Below are 16,814 nucleotides of genomic sequence, written 5' to 3'. Positions count from 1 at the left end.
CATGGAATGGAATGGAGTGTTAACTGAAAATCTATTACCACACTCTATCATTGGTTGATTCACAATAACGCGTGATGTCATTCAAAGAAGTTCATTTTTATTATGGATTTAATTTATTTTTGAGAAACTCAGCTATATTTTACCGAATAAAATTTTTTATATCCAATTTACCGTAGCACTGATTTTCCTTATTAGTTCACTTATCATAAACGCACGTAATGAAAACAACGCATCGAATCAATCCAACAACATGTTATTTGTTGATAAGTTTCATTTGTGTGTGTAGTTGAACTCCAGATAGATACCCCACATGCATGGGTTTAAAAATCAATATTGCAAAAACCCATGTACTGTGTAATCAATACCTACTAGATCCTCTAGTCAGTGTTGGCGTAATACTTCGTTCCTTGATGCTCAAAATCCTACTTATATAATTTGATAAATATGTATGTTTTCACACAGCATATATTATTTTTTAGAAAATTCTAACGCATAATTCGATATCATTACCAAAAAATAAAACGAAAGCAAAGCTGAAAGAAAAAAAATCCATTCGTTGTTCAAGGTAGGTACTCATTTTATATTTTTTCACGTTATTTCATCACCGATGACAGCTCATAGCAGACAACAGCATTCAAGTTATAAAAAAAACTAGATGTCAAAATGGACACGTATGAAAGTGTATTGCTTGTGAAACCCGAAGTTTTCGTATTTAAAATACCTCCTAGAACAACTAACAGAGGATACAGGTTATAAAGAAGATTATCTAAGTCATTTGTTCAGATTTTACGATATCGTCTCCACTACAGAATCAAGAAATTGGGCTCTGCAAAACGCCCCTTCAATTAATTTGTTTTATTGTAGAGCTGCCGATTGGAACCTCCAGGAACCTCAATGGACCGGCCGAATGAGACTCATTTCAAAGGGAAATGAATGTTTCATCAAACTAGAGGATAAGGCTTCCGGAGATCTCTTCGCGAAGTGTCCAATCGAAACGTACCCTGGAATAGCATTGGAGTCAGTCACAGACAGTTCACGCTATTTTGTTTTGCGAATTCAAGACGATAATGGTAAGATTTTCGCCTCTCGTGGGTGCGTAAGTAAAATAAACCCACGATTATGATGAGAACCATCAATACATTGTAATTTTCATGCTCAGTTTTCCTTGTTTTTGCTTTTGATTTATGTAGTATTTAGTTTTTATAATTTATTCTAAATCACTCAACTTTCCTTATTAAAAATATTAATTTCATGCTTCATGTTGAGTCTGTTTTGTTAGTATTTGAATATTCTTACATATCAAATAAATTTAATTCCTTCAACTCCTTGAAGTGCTAAGTGTATCTGCGATGAACGATAAAATCATCCATTTAAAAGTTTATTTTTATGAAAGTGTATAATTAATAGTCTTTTTTGTAAAATATATCGAGGCTTTACTGACAGAATGCATTAAGTCATTTAAACAAGTAGTGGGATTATTGCACTTAAAGCATTTTTATTCTTTCAATGCATTATTTCTCCCACAATTTAAAAAATATTTGAAATATATAAAGGCTGTTGACTTTATGCATTCTGTCAGTATAGCCTCGATATATTTTAAATATAGGTACAAGATTTTGATTTCAAATTCTATACCTAGAATAAAGATTACTCTTTTAAAGCTTTAAAAAAAATTACAATAAAAGAAAATTATGGGAGAAATAATGCGTTGAAAGAATAAAAAAGTTTTAAATGCGATAATCCCGCAACTTGTTTTGATGACTTAATGTATTATGTCAGTAAAGCCTCGATATAAAGGGTACACGGCAAGAACGGGCTCACAAACAAATAAAGACACTTTACAGGAGAGCAAAAAGAAGAATGAAAACCTTATTTATGGGACACTGAGTTTGTGTATTAAATATAATAGGTTTTCAATAAATGTAATACAGTTGAACTTGTTGATTACGAGGTAGATGGGGCCGACTGAATTTGCTCGTTATAAGCATTACCCATTATACCGGAGAAAGATTATCAAATTTTTATCCAATCGCCATTGCGTATTGTCACTAAGTAAAAAAATAAATATACTAACATATTACAACAGATGAAGAACATTTTAGAGAAGGTGATATAGAAGTCTAGGCATCTACAAGGCTTATGACTTGTCTTTGGCTGGTTTAAGTGTCCACTTTAGACACTGTAACATTCACCATTCTGCCCATATTTGAGCATCTATATTCCTTCAATTCTTTCATCTGTTGATGTTTGTGAAGTTAGTATGTAGGTTAGAAATAATTCAATTAGATGAATCTCACCCACATAAATAAAGGTTTCAGCTCTTTAACGCTCTAAAATATTCTTCATCTCTGTTGTAATGTGTTAATATTAACAGCTCCCCAGGGAGTTGAATCCAGTTCTTGTCTACAAAAATTTAGATAAATTCACGTATAATTCATACAAATAATTAGAAAATAAAACTGTTAAGGAAAATTACAATAAAATGCTTACAAACATACTACCAAATTGCGAATGCAGATATATAAACGTGAACGTGGGTCCCAACCGTATCACCAGAAGTCAAAATCTGCCATTTATCAAATCTTCTATGGCACACGCAGATTTTGGCGAGCTCCGATCGCGCTGACGTCGGGCAGTTCCGGTGTGTCTTGCGTGGTGTTAGTGGAAAAATGCGGCGAGAGTGCGTGCCCATACATCTAAGAGCAACTTTTGTTTTTATGCCCCAACGTTCAGAATGTGCATATTAGTCGATTTGTCACACAACTTGGAATTTTTTGGGATAGATGGTCTGGCTTTTTGTAGATCTTTTCACCACTAAAACAGTGTGGGATAAAGATGGATTGGCATGGTTTAGCTTGAAGTCTTATAAGTTTGTGTTTGTCGTGTTTGAATCACATTATTAATCGTGTTTATGAATCTATTGTATATCTACCATTATTTTATTGCCCGTGTTTGTCTTTGCTACATAGTTTTGTGTTCTTTTTGTTCAGTTTCTTGTACATATGTTACTTCATATAATTTTCGTAATTGGCTTAGGTCAAATAAATAAATGAGTATTTTCCACAATGTTGACACTGAATAAGAATAGAGAAAATTTTTACACTCCAGCATTTTTCACACCACATTCTATTTCACAAATAATTGCCACTTTTTCATGAATTAAGAGACACTTCTTCTTGTTAGTAGACATGTTTATAATTCAAGGGTTGATTTTTAACTGATCTGACATTACCCTCTCGTAATGTTTATTATGCATTGACCACAGAACATTAAAAACTGAAAAACATTGTAAAAACCCCCGCAACAAGGATGTCATTCATAAACTACAAAAGAAGTTCTAAATTGTAATGAGGTGTCGAGCCGGTACTTATTGAGTTCTCACAAAGCTTGGATTTTTTACATGCAATTTCGACCATAACATGGCCACATATTATGTGTGATACTTTGTCAATGTTGTCGGCGAAAACACCAATTAGGTACTTGGATACTTACATAATGTCAAAAACGTAATCCGATCCCAATGCCCAGCGGCATCGATACTATGTTAATCGCCCTTTTGGATTTTATTACTTAGGTTCTTATTTCGAAAATTATGTTTTTAAACAATTGAAGAGTTTTTGCTCAATTGTTGACAATATTTTTGTTCAGTATGTCCGAGAAGTAGCTCGTTATAAAAGTGAATAAATGTATGGAGAAAACTATAAACTAAAATGTCAACTAATGTTTCCTCATTATATCTGAGATCTCGCTATTTCCATGATCGTTACCAAGTTCGACTGTATATATATTTGCATATAATTACAAAAAAAATCTATATTAAAAAAAAAACTCCTTTCTTGAACTGTCAGAACGAGGTTGTTGCAGAAATTGTCACATTTTGACTGTTTTTTGCCAGATGTGACCCCATATTTACTTCCTACACAGGGAGCCACATTTCGTTAGCTTTGAATATTCAATTTTATTGAACTCATCAGAACAAAATGGTATTAATATCTTGAAAATTGAAAAAATACAATGAATCCGTTTTAGCCATATAACCCTTCATGTATTTTCCTATTATTCTATTTGTGTATTGCACTTTATATAATTTACATTATAGGGTGTATATTATTTTTATGTAGATGGGCAAGAGAAATGCCCCAGCTCGGCAACATTTTTCATAAAGAGTCAGTGAAGGTTCTCATATAAACAAATTATATTAATATGTATCTTTTTTGGGTGATCTTGTGTAAGTTGGATTTGTTCCGAAGTTTCAGCTACCATTGCAGGATCCATCTTCAGGGTAAACTGATGGTTCCTGCAATGGTAGCTGAAACGTCGGAGCGAATACAACTTACACGGGATCACCCAAAAAAACATATTGATAACATTGACCGTGAAAACCTACGCACCTATTTAACAAATTTTATTGTAAGTTAAGTCTTAAAGGATACATGCTATTTTGTGATATAAATAAAACAATTTAAAAAAAGACAATTACTAAAATAAAATTGTGTGTATCGATGGAATGAGAGTCCAAAATCCTATGGAAAGCCATTAAAGAAAATGGCAGATATAATAAATTGTTATCACAATATTCAGGCAGGGCGGCATTCATCGGTCTCGGGTTTGGCGACCGCTCTGACTCCTTCGACCTGAACGTGGCCCTCCAAGACCACTTCAAGTGGCTGCGAAAGGAGAAGGAAGAGGAGACGGCTCCGCCTGCCCAGGGACAAGACTTCAGCTTCAAGGAAGGGGAGACCATCAAAATCAACATGAAGATAACTGTTTGTTTATTCTCAATAATTATTATATTAATATTAGTATTTTTGTAGATGCTTCTCGATAAGGAATATAAAACTTTCTGTTTTGTTTTACTGACCAAAAAAAGTTTTCGCTTAAGTAGGCAATAGTCTGAAGTCTAAATAGACAAAAGCGCTCATTGGCCAATAAGTAAAATAGCAAAACTAAACCAAGAAGTTTGATTGATATTTTATATAAAAATTATTATATTCCTTATTGAATAATTCCCCTTCTATTGGGCTATAAATTGTCCAACTTCAATTTAACCTTTTTGGGTTTATTATTGTTATCATGGATAACTTATATAGTGCCATTTTCGCAATATAAACCTCAAAGGCGGTTTACAAAATTATTATATGAATATTGATTTAAATTTGACTTAAAATTTATAATTTAAGTAAAACAATTTATTTGTTTTCGAAACAATTCAATTTATTACATGCTACATTCAAATGATTTAGTGAACAGGTTGGTTTTAATTAATATCCAAAACATTACTTCACTCTCATCATCAGTTTTGCATTTCTGCTGGAAGCATTCCATGTCATAGGGCCTGCGACCACAAATGTGCGTTTGCCGAATTGAGTGTAATAACTTGTCCTATCGCTGTAGATGGGGCTGATATAAGGGTGAGACATCCGCCAGCTAGTTCATCTGGAATGCATAGTTCTTTTAAACATTCCAGAGCGGAGTTGAAGAGTGATTTTTGAGTCCCAAGTCAAAATTGATAATTTTTAAAGTAAGAATGCCACTGTAATCATAGTTAAAAGCTTCATAACCTGCAGAAAATTTGTTCACTGTCACTAAATCCGATACTATAGGGCTTTAAAATTTCACATATTTCCTTCAAATGCCCTAAAAACTCCTTATTTAAGTAAGAATATTGATAATGGAAAATTACCAAAGTGTATTTAAGCGATTTGATTGCACGACTAGAGTCCAAAATCACTTTGACATGCCATATAAAAAAATATCTAAATCTGATAAAAACGAACAAAACTAATTAATTTTAATAAAATTTCAGAAGAAAGATGGATCCGAGGGTTCCAGTAAGTCCAAGGCGCGAGGGGGCCTCGGTGTAGGAGCCGGCGGAGGGGGACTGCTGCCGCCCCCTCCGGGTGCTCCGCGCATCCCTCCCCCTTCCCCCCAGCATGCAGCGCCCCCGCCCTCCTCACAGCCGGCTGATTGGGGAGATTACAACTCGGCCGGGTACTTGAACTTTTAAAAATCTTGGGATAACAGTTTAGTTGGATTTCTCATTTTTTTTATATATGGCACAAGGCCATTTACGAAATTAAATACAATTTTGATTTTTATGGACAGTTTCGAGTCTTAAAAATATTAAACTTAAAATGACACTTAAAAATGATGCAAATTCAATATTGAACACTTTCAGATGCTCACCCATCTAAATTTTGTTTTTAATCTAGTAAAACTTTTGCTATCTTATATTCAAAAGAGAAATAGTATTAAAGTATTATCTGTGGCGGAAAAGCTAAATTCACATATTACATATATGTATACAAAAATTAAACTGTTATGATAATTAATAGAAGTCTCCCAGAAACATCATCTCCCTTAAAAATTCTACTGGATTTCTGGCACTTTAACTCCCGATTTGGGATGCAATATCTTTTAATTTACTATCTACATATTTGAAACGTTTTATAAAATTGTTTAATTTAGCGTTGGTAGATAAACAAATATATATGTAGGTATATATGTAAATCAGAGGGCAATTGGCCACAATCTGACGCCCCACTTTCAGAGCAAATGTCCATAAGATATAATTAGGTCTGCCAAAATATGTGTATTGTATCGCGTTACCTAACATATATATATATATGTAGACATCGGTGTACTTATTTAAGAATTTCTTTACATTACTAAATGATGTATTTTATTTTCAGTGGAGCTGCACCGGGAAATGCCGCGGGAGCATCGAACAGCAGTTGGGTTCAGTTCTGAGACAAGTAGAATGGGGAACATTATTCGTAAGGATCTTCTCTAATAGCTTTAGTTGCTGTAAAACCTTGACAAGGATTATGTATCGTAATGGCCACGTGAGGCGATAGCAGACTGCGTATTATGTTGTTGTTATGAGGAGATACATACTTACTTACGAACTTTAGGTGTTATATTCAATATCAAACCGGTGCAATAATGCGTTGAACCATTTTTCTGTTAATGTACATAAATAATATCATTGTTGAATCACGTTATTAACCGTCGTTAATAATTCATATCGTAAAAACGAATAAAAGTAAAGTTATGTAAAAATAATGGAGTATTTTCCGATAGCTGTTTGTGTGTAGCGTAGAACTAGACTGTTTCAACAATGGTGTTTGTAATTTTGCTCACAGTTCCACGTATTCGTACAATCTCAGTGTTCTTATCACGTACTCATCCCCGGGGAACGGGACATAGTAATTAGTTGTTCCAACTGTCACGCGATGCAATGTGTTACCACAATTATTTACCACTTAAAACTGTTCATTTAGAGATATCAGAAAATGCTCATTTGACATTGGTGCATATATTAATTTTCAACTTACACATTAATGATAACAAAATATTTATTACCAGATGTAGATGTTACTTGTGGTAATACATTTGCACCGACAATACTATTATTTAATTATAAGTGTGGCTTATTGAATATACATATTAGTAAAGCTAAGTTATAGTTTTAGTTTGGGGCCAAACATCACTCTTCCGCCAGCTTTTAAATCCTTTGCCTAACAAGGCTCGCACTAAAATTTAGCTTCAGTATACATACATATACAGTACTCGTACCCTAAGAATTTCTTGCTGGTTTCTATATTCGTTCACTCATTAAGTAGATTCGTAACTCGGCGATGTTGGGATTGGCCCTTAATGTTATAAATATGTACAATATATTATGAAAATGTAGAGACAAAACTGTACTTTAAATAAATAAGACATCGATAAATTAATTGTAAGAATGTAGATTCTTCTTTACTTAGTTGTGCTCTATAGAGAAACAAACTGTTACTAAATTTGTTATCTGTGTTGATGCATATATTTTTGTAAATACATGCAGGATATTATATTACATATATTTATTCTGAATTTGATAAAAATAATGTATCTTATCAAATATATCTATTATATATTACAATTTATCATGTTATAGTTCACATTCCAATAAAATTCTTTTGGTTTCCTTAAAATGTTTTATTTATTTTCTGTTAACCTATTCAGAGTTAAAATGAAACAACTTACATATAGCTACATATTTAGTTTCCCATACATAATTAAATATGTATTTTACATACAATTTGCGATTAACAATTTCAGTTGAATCATAATATATAATTGACCCAACGCATCGAAATTGGTTTAATTGAAATACATGAAATAATAGATTTTTAATAAAATATACATAGTGCATATTATTATATTACGTATTTTGAAGAAGCTTTGTACATACTTTAGGCCATGCAATAAGCATATTTGAACAATTAAAAGGAAACGCAGTATGACTTTTCTTTAGACAAATCCGATTTACTTTTCTTATGGGAGTTAGGACCATCTAAAAACCTTTAAAAGCGCCCAGTTTTATCTGTACGTTCAAATGCACAGTATACAAATATTTTTGAAAAACGCAAAAAAAAAAAAAACATTCGGTTCGGTTTCGGGGTGCGAAATCGGGAATACGAGACCTCCTTTTTGTCGATTTCAGTTAAATATAATCAGTCCAACGTACAGTTGTCTTTTGCGCACAGTATCGGGGAGGCATCTGCTAGAGAGTGACAAAAAACGTGGTTGTCGTGTGCTAAATAAAAGTTGTGTGGAAAATAAATTTCTGTGTGGAACAATATCTATTGTTAACATCCATTTTTTATTAATATAAATGTGCCCGTATTATGGTACATCTTCATTACCTATTAAAATTTAAGTTAATAATAGAATATATCTTTTGAGCTTGATCTGACATTATTCACTTTTCACAAGTATATTATTAATTTATCACAATATTATAACTGGAGCTGTAGTAGTATAATTTAATATAGTTTAATAACTAACAATATATATATATATAATTACATGTACATATACCATTGTTTTACATTTTAAAATATATAATGACTATTATGCATATAATGAGAAGTGAATATTAAAAATATAAAAAACTAACTTATATAGACATTAAGTTTTTTGAAGTACTCAACAAAAACTTTGTGCGAAAATTTTATTTAAAACATTTAAATCAAGTTTTTTTAAGGGAATTTTCACCTTATTTACTACCTGACATTTGTTTTTTTTTTCAAAGAAAATACAATTTATTAAAAATTATTAAAATCATTAAATTTGTTTAAAAAATATATTCAAGATACACAAATATATGTGAATAAGAAAATATGAATACTATAAAAAAATAAACTTTATTGATATTTATCTTAAAAATGTTAAATTAGAAACTTGTGATTTGAAAATAATTATATTCCCTTTTTCATAGCAGACAAATATTTTCTTTACGTATTTATGTACAAATTTTGTATGTGTACATTCTTATTATTCGCTCAATTTGAGAGTCCTAATCTGAGTCGGAGTGACGTCGTCTTTTCTTTTTACTATCCCTGTCTCTCTCCCGACTGTGTTTATCTTCCTTCTTCTTCTTGCATTCCTTCCTCCGCTTGCGTTCCTTGTCGGGAGATTCGGAGGAACTTTTGCTGGAGTGTTTCTTACTCTTCATCTTCTTTACACTCTTGCGTTCTAATTTTTCCAATTTCCTGAAAACATATACATTTGTGTGATTTTTTTTTTGTAAAAAAACAATATTAGCTTTATATAATATACTCCTAAGTATTTGACATTATCTGCCCTGTCCAATATTGAGCAACTACAATGAGCACTATGAAGACAACTATTATTATGTAGTTCGATGTTTAGATAAGCATTTTGTGAATAGTTTCTAGTGCTGATTTGAAATGGGGAGAAGTTAGTTTTAGATTTATTAAGAGTTAAGTAATTAGTATCTAGCCATGCCTTTACTACATTAAGATATTTTCCAGCTTTCTCATATGTTCCCTTCTATGTCTTATCTATGAATAATAGAACGGTGTCATCAGCAAAACTTATAACATCTACATTTCCTCAACTCTTCCATCTGTTGACTTTTTTGCAGTAAAAGAGCTGAAACCTTTATTGATGTAAGTGAGATTCATGTAGATGTTTAAACATAGGCAGAATGGTGAATGTCCTTATTGGTTAGAATTTGAAGACAGCGAAGAAAATAAATTTGTATATACAGACATATTTAATGAATATACTAATATTATCGAGGACTTCATCGATAAATTCTTATAGGGGAGAGTTAAAGGATTCTTTTGTACTCCATAATAGATCCGTGGATCAGTTGGTTTTATCAACAATATTTTAATCAAACCCACTATATTTGTAGACAAAAGTGTAGATAGAACATCCTTAGAAAGATGACACACACACGCGCCAAATAATTTTACCGGAAATCTAGATTGTCGTCTGAAGGAAACAAGCGAGCATATTGTTCAACACAGTACATTATATTCTGCAAGACCAACATTATTTAACACAGGACGTCAACTCAATCATGAAATCGGATGATATTATTATTATTATTATTAATTTTAAGCGAGCAGCTTAAAGCTGATATGCTTAAATCTATTTAAAGGAAAGTTAGTTGTTGGCGCACTTTAACTTTTCCAAAAACAAATCTAGTCCATTTTTGAACATTGAGACTACACATTGAGATAAGCTTTTGTGGCAGCTTATTCCAACCATCAACAACCCTATTGCTCAGGAAATGCTTCCGTGGATTTAGATTGAATCTCGTTTTCGAGACTGTGGCCTCGAAGACGAGCATTTTGTTTAAGCTTGAACATGGGATCCAAATTTGGGCAGCTATAGTGACTGTTGAGTATCTTGTATGTCTCTATCAGGTCACTCCTTTCTCGCCGTTCCCGCAGCGTTGTGAGACCGAGAGTTTCCAGTCTCTCCACATATGGAAGCCGTTTTAGGGTCGGCGACAACTTTGTAGCTCGTCTTTGGACTCTTTCCAACAAGTTGATATCCTTAACAAAATAGAGATTCCATATTTGAAACCCGTATTCGAGAGTAGGTCTGATATATGTTTTGTATATTTTTAGTAGCATATTCAGTGATATATATAAGAAGGCTTTTTTTATCAAGTAGATAATTGAATTGGATTTTTTTGTTATGTTTAATATGTGACATTCCCATTTTGAATCATCTGTTATTGTTATTCCAAGGTCTTTTTGTTGTTTACAGTTTTCGAATCTACACCATTTGGAGTATATTTAAATTGGGGGTTTTTCGAGCCGATGTGAAGAACTGTAGATTTACTAACATTAAGTGTTAGGAGCCATTTCTTGGTCCATTCATGAATACTGTCCAGGTCTTGCTGTAGTTGAGTTGAGTGAGTAAGAGAGTTTGCATACAGCTTTGTATCATCTGCAAAAATTTTGGACTTTGATTGTATGATTGCTGGTAAATCTATAATATTGAGTATGAAGAGAACCGGACCAAGTACGGATCCCAGCGAAACGCCGCTTAATACTGGTTCTTCATGCGATAGTTCATCACCAACTCTAACTTGGTAGGTTCGTCCTGTAAGGAAGCCTTCGATCCAGTCGTAAACTTTTCCCCGGATTCCTATGTGGTACAGTTTGGCTAACAATCTTTTAGTTGGTACCCTGTCAAAAGCCTTTATAAAGTCTAGATAGATAATATCAATTGGGCTATTTTCATTATGTTCCATGGTCAATTCATTCAAAAACTCGAGGAGATTAGATATTGTAGATATTCCTGGCATAAATCCGTGTTGCTCATTGTTAATTATATTGTTTTCCAGTACGAACATTAGAAGTTTTTGAACAATTAACTTTTCCATGCATTTACACGGTATACTTGTCAAGCTTATCGGTCTGTAGTTGCTAGGGTCCAGTCTATTACCTTTCTTGTAAATTGGTGTGACTATAGCTTTCTTCCAGTCGCTCGGTAGTCTTCCAGTGTCAAATGAGCTATGCATAAGAAAAGACACGTGTTTGCTTACTTCAATGTTCTGGAGTACATTCATTTCATCCCTGCCACGTAGACGTGAAAAAAAAAAGGACACAGCCTATAAAAGGACCATTGGACGTGGTAACAATAGGTAGTCAGTCAAGTTCAGTCAGTGGGTTAAATCCATCACTCATCTACAAATATTTGAAAATATCTGGCAGATCATGTGGATTGCACGAAACAGTTACGGCACCATCAGTTAATAGATTTAAAAACAAATGGGACGTAATATACAGAAAGTAAAATAAACTTGTCAGAAAGACAAGATATCGCCTGCTCATTTAATAATAATAATAATATTAAAAATATTGTTGACAAATGCAAATCTCCTCACTTGAGAAGCTTCTTCTTCTGTTTGTGTGACAACTGCGCCAGCAGATCAGGCGGCTGCACGTCCGTCTCAGGGGCGCGGTGCGTGAGCTCGCGTGCCCCCAGCGGGATGGCCCCCGGGCGCAGCGCCAGCCCCGCCTCCGCCAGCCCGCGCACCAGCTCCGCCCCGCCGCCCTCTGCCGCACCCGAGCCTTCCCCGTTGCGCCCCTCGGTCAGGGCGCGCGCCTCGCTCATGGACAGCGCGTACATGCTGCACTCCTTGTCTGGAAATATCGGGATTTCAAATTTATATTAAAACCTCATGTTGAAAAACAATGACAAATGAACATCAATATTTTTTTATAGCTCATTTTTCATAGCTCCAAAACTGTTCAATGCATTTCATAAAGACAATATGATGGAGATTAATTATTTGAATTTGTTTCGATTAAATTTTTTGTTGAAATTATGGATAAAAAAAATAGGATTTAAATAGCATATTGTACCTTATTATTATTTTCTCACTTTTATGGACAAAAAAATGTATTCTAATGTTAGGACTTATTTTTTATTTTTTGATATCTATCGTATTATGTAGCCTTTATGGGATTTTTTTTGTGTTTATGTAATAACAGTTGGGCTGAAAAGTTCGTGGGCTGACACATAGATGGCTAGATAGATACATAGATACTAGAATTAAATCCATATGAGGCTGTTACTGACGAAAACATAAAAAAAGTCCACAAAATAATTTTGAATTATCGTAAAGTGAAGTTGATCGAGATAGCTGAGACTCTAAAGATATCAAAGGAACGTGGTTGGACATATCGTGCATGAATATTTGGACATGCGAAAGCTGTGTGCAAAGTGGGTGCCGCGCGTGCTCACAATCGATCAAAAGCAACAACATGCTGATGATTTGGAGCAATGTTTAGCGATATTTAACCGTAATTAAGAAAAAAATTTCCATTGATATATTACAATGGATGAAACACGGAAACACAAATATACACTCCAGAGTCTAATCGACAGTCAGCTGTGTGGACTGAACGAGACGAACCGAATCCAAAGCATGGAGAGACGCAAAAGTCAGCTGGCAAGGTTATGGCATTAGTATTCTGGGATGCGCATGGTATAATATTTATCGATTACCTCGAAAAGGGCTAGACCATCAACAGCGATAATTACATAGCATTGTTGCAGCATTTGAAGGATGAAATCACGAAAAATCGGATCGGAAGAAAAAAGTGCTGTTTCATCAACACAATGCACCGTGTCACAAATCAATGAAAACGATGGCAAAGTTGCATGAATTAGGCTACGAATTGCTTCCCCATTCAACGTATTCTCCAGATCTGGCCCCCAGCGACTTTTTCCTGTTTGCAGACCTCAAAAGAACGCTCGCCGGGAAGAAATTCAGCACTGATGAAGAGGTGATCGCCGAAGCTGAGGCTTTTTTTTAAGGCTAAAGAAAAATCGTACTATAAAAATGGTATGACCGCTATAATCGTTGCATCGCCCTCGAAGGTAACTATATTGAATAATAAAATCGAATTTTACCAAAAAAATATGTTTTACTATGTTGGCCTACGAACTTTTCAGCGCCAACTATTAGTGTATTTTGTATTTATAACTTATGTATTACCTATTTTAAAATTCAAAGAAAAAATAAATACCAATGGCAGAATACTACCTGCTGACCACAATGTATATTCGGGTCACAAAATCACCGCTGGCGGGGATAATCAAACCAGTGAAGTAGAAGTAAGGATAGATGTCGCTTGGGTGGCATTTGGTAAATTAAGTTAATGACCCGAGTATTTAACCAATGTGTCCTACCCGTCTTTACATACAGCGTGGCGACTGTGACTCTGACCAACCAGTCTTCTCATAAATTGCAAATCGCACAGAAAAGTATGGAACGCGTTTTGCTTTTGATTGGATTCGCAGTCAAATCAAAATATGTGAAGTGGTGGAAAAGATTAGTTGGTTAGTGGGCAGGCCACATTGTTCGAATGTCTGTCTCGAGTGGAGACCGAGGAATACGAGGCCCTAGGGACGCCCACTAATGAGATGGTCAATGATATTCAGAGGTTTGGTGGGAGACAGTGGATGAGGACGGCGCAGAACCGGGAAGAGTGGAGAAGACAAGGTGAGGCTTATGCCCTGCAGTGGACCAACATGAGCTGATTTAAATAAATATTTTTAAAGGAATAACCCGCAAAGTCTCTATTTTAGAGGCTTGTCAGCAGATAGGAAAGTGAGGATATGAAAGGCTCTAGTATTGTTGACATATTTCTACTTATTGTTGTTTAATAGCTGTAAAAATCCCCAATAAAATAAATCATTGCGAATGAGAAGATAGATACCTGTGTTGATGTGTCCCCACTTGTGACACTTGATGCAGCGAACATTGCGCACAAGTATCCCAAAGGGTTGGTCGCGGATCTCGTTATCCCCGCGGCAATAGCTCTCGCGGGGGGCATTATACTTGCGCTGCCACTCGAACTTGTACTCGGGCTCGTTGTCCTCCCTCTCGCGCTCCTTCTTGGCTCCCGGCGGAGGCTCGTACATGAAGTTCACACTCAGCTTGTCCTTGCTGTCTTTGCTCAACATCGCCCTGAAATCACACACGACACAACGCATAAAGAATAATTATTTAGTTGGTTACGTAAGTAAACCTTTAATATAGTTGATGTTCAGTTTTATATCACCTCTCGATGACGAAACTATAGTTGTGTTATTTTAATACAATAAAAATTTGTTAACAATAATAATAAAGTTTTCATTTTGTTTAAATGCAAGTAAACCCCCAAAGGGCTCTTTTTACAAAAAAACATAAGTAAACTTTTTTTCCAAAAAGCAACTAGGAAAGCGCACTACTATACTTTCTATACAATATATAGTGGAACCTCTATATTAGTCATTCATTTGTTCCTGGGCCCCGATTACAATGGGAAGTTAACATTTATCTTCAATTTTATCAACAAAGTAAAATGAAGTTTTCTGTATGAAAAACAGAATATGAATACATTTTTTCTTCTAAACATGTTCAATTATAGGTTAAAGGCGAAGATACTTTAAATGTTAATGAAAATATACTCATTTTCGTACACAAATATCAAATTAAAATATACTATAAAAAAAAAATTGTTGGCTAAGGAATGTAAACGCGGAAACGGAGAGTGTCGTGCATAGTCAGTACCTACGTATGTAGTTGCAAACAACTCCATACTTCTAGTTACTCGATTCGGTATTATAATAATAATTTATTATATAAATAAAAGACAAATGATACTTTAATCCACAAATTTGGAAAATCCAGTTACCGGTTTCATCGCTTTCGCGACATCTTCGAGACTGGTATTTTTATTAAGGAGTTCAATGTATTTATACAAAACAGAGGTAAGATAGATAATTCAAAATTATATGAAAGTAAATTAAATAAAGTAATTTTTATCTTAAGGATCATTATCAAAATTTTTTCGGGTTAACTTCGGACTTTTTACCCTTTGTGTTTCAGAAATCATAATTGACAAAAATCACACTCACGAAGGATGGGGCACTAAAAATAAAATACTTAAACTCATTAAAATAGCATTATATCAAATCATTAGTTAATTATCTATCCTTACCTGTGATTTGTATATATACATTGAACTCCTTAATAAAGATACCAGTCTCGAAGATATCGCGAAAGCGAAGAAACCGGTCACTGGGTATTCCAAATTTGTGGATCAAAGTATCACTTGTCTTTTATTTATATAATAAATTACAATATACTTCCATCAAGAATTTTCACTTACAAACTTAAATGTTTTTAATAATAATAAGATTCAAGAGTTCACAACAATCGAGCTCTGAATTTAAAAATAAAATAAGAAAGTCATTTATTTTTCTATGACCTTCTAATAAAATTAAATTTAAAGTGTCTAATAACTTAGATTGTATTGTAGACTAACAAACTAATTAAAGAAAACTATGTGATAAATTCATTACAGTAAAAATATTACAAACTTGTTTTCATGAAGATCCTGTTCTTTTTCATACTGGACCCTAAGTTCTTCCTGTTTCTTCTTGTACGCTTCCGTTTTCTGTTCTGCCATCCATACCTATTACAAATGAATTATTAGTGAGTGGATCATAAACATGAAACAAGGATATGATGGGATGATTTAATCATAGGAATACAATTTCGGAGGGGAATATATACGATTTGAAAACAGATATGTTTCGAAATACTCCAAATCAAAACAATAATATGAGATCATGTTTTTTATTTACCCTCTTTAGATTATCTCTCGAAGCAGGGTGGAAGAACTTTTTACACATGTAATTGTTGAAACCCTTCCCCATTTTGATGAATAAAAGTTTTCAACTTATATGTTATTAATTCCCAATATCTACAAATAACACAGACAGCACACGCACAACAACCCCGATTGATTTCGATATGTCAAATTATTTGACAAAGCGAAAACTAAACGGAGCAAAAATTACAAATCATAAACAATATAGAACAATCAGGTTATTTGAAAACATTATTTTACTACGGACAACACTGAAATTGAAAATAGAAAAGGCAAAATCTGTGCCCGACGCGACTAAAACCATAAACCAGAGAAATTTTACTATGC

General features: G+C 33.8%; 2 protein-coding genes across 2 annotated transcripts; one reads left to right on the top strand and one right to left on the bottom strand.

Annotated features, from left to right (window-relative positions):
* The first annotated feature begins 609 nt into the window (after positions 1–609).
* Positions 610–7,969, top strand: LOC148279272 (NECAP-like protein CG9132). The gene is made up of 5 exons (XM_088230209.1): positions 610–749; positions 865–1,070; positions 4,582–4,766; positions 5,807–5,991; positions 6,693–7,969. The coding sequence occupies exons 1-5, from the start codon at positions 664–666 to the stop codon at positions 6,748–6,750; spliced, it is 720 nt and encodes a 239-aa protein (XP_088086335.1). The 5' UTR covers positions 610–663; the 3' UTR covers positions 6,751–7,969.
* Positions 7,966–16,663, bottom strand: LOC148279271 (corepressor of RBPJ and splicing regulator). Its single transcript, XM_088230207.1, has 5 exons — positions 16,462–16,663; positions 16,195–16,289; positions 14,547–14,797; positions 12,203–12,461; positions 7,966–9,539 (listed from the first exon to the last, which is right to left on the bottom strand). Exons 1-5 carry the CDS (start codon positions 16,531–16,533, stop codon positions 9,344–9,346), a joined length of 873 nt encoding a protein of 290 aa, XP_088086333.1. The 5' UTR covers positions 16,534–16,663; the 3' UTR covers positions 7,966–9,343.
* Between the last annotated feature and the right edge of the window lie 151 nt (positions 16,664–16,814).

Source organism: Micrasema longulum, unplaced genomic scaffold (assembly GCF_059751315.1).
Source record: "Micrasema longulum isolate JH-2025_06_02 unplaced genomic scaffold, ASM5975131v1 h1tg000740l, whole genome shotgun sequence".
Taxonomy (NCBI): Eukaryota; Metazoa; Arthropoda; class Insecta; order Trichoptera; family Brachycentridae; genus Micrasema; species Micrasema longulum.
The sequence above is the reverse complement of the archived record's forward strand: the minus strand, read 5'-3'. Positions and strand labels throughout refer to the sequence as shown.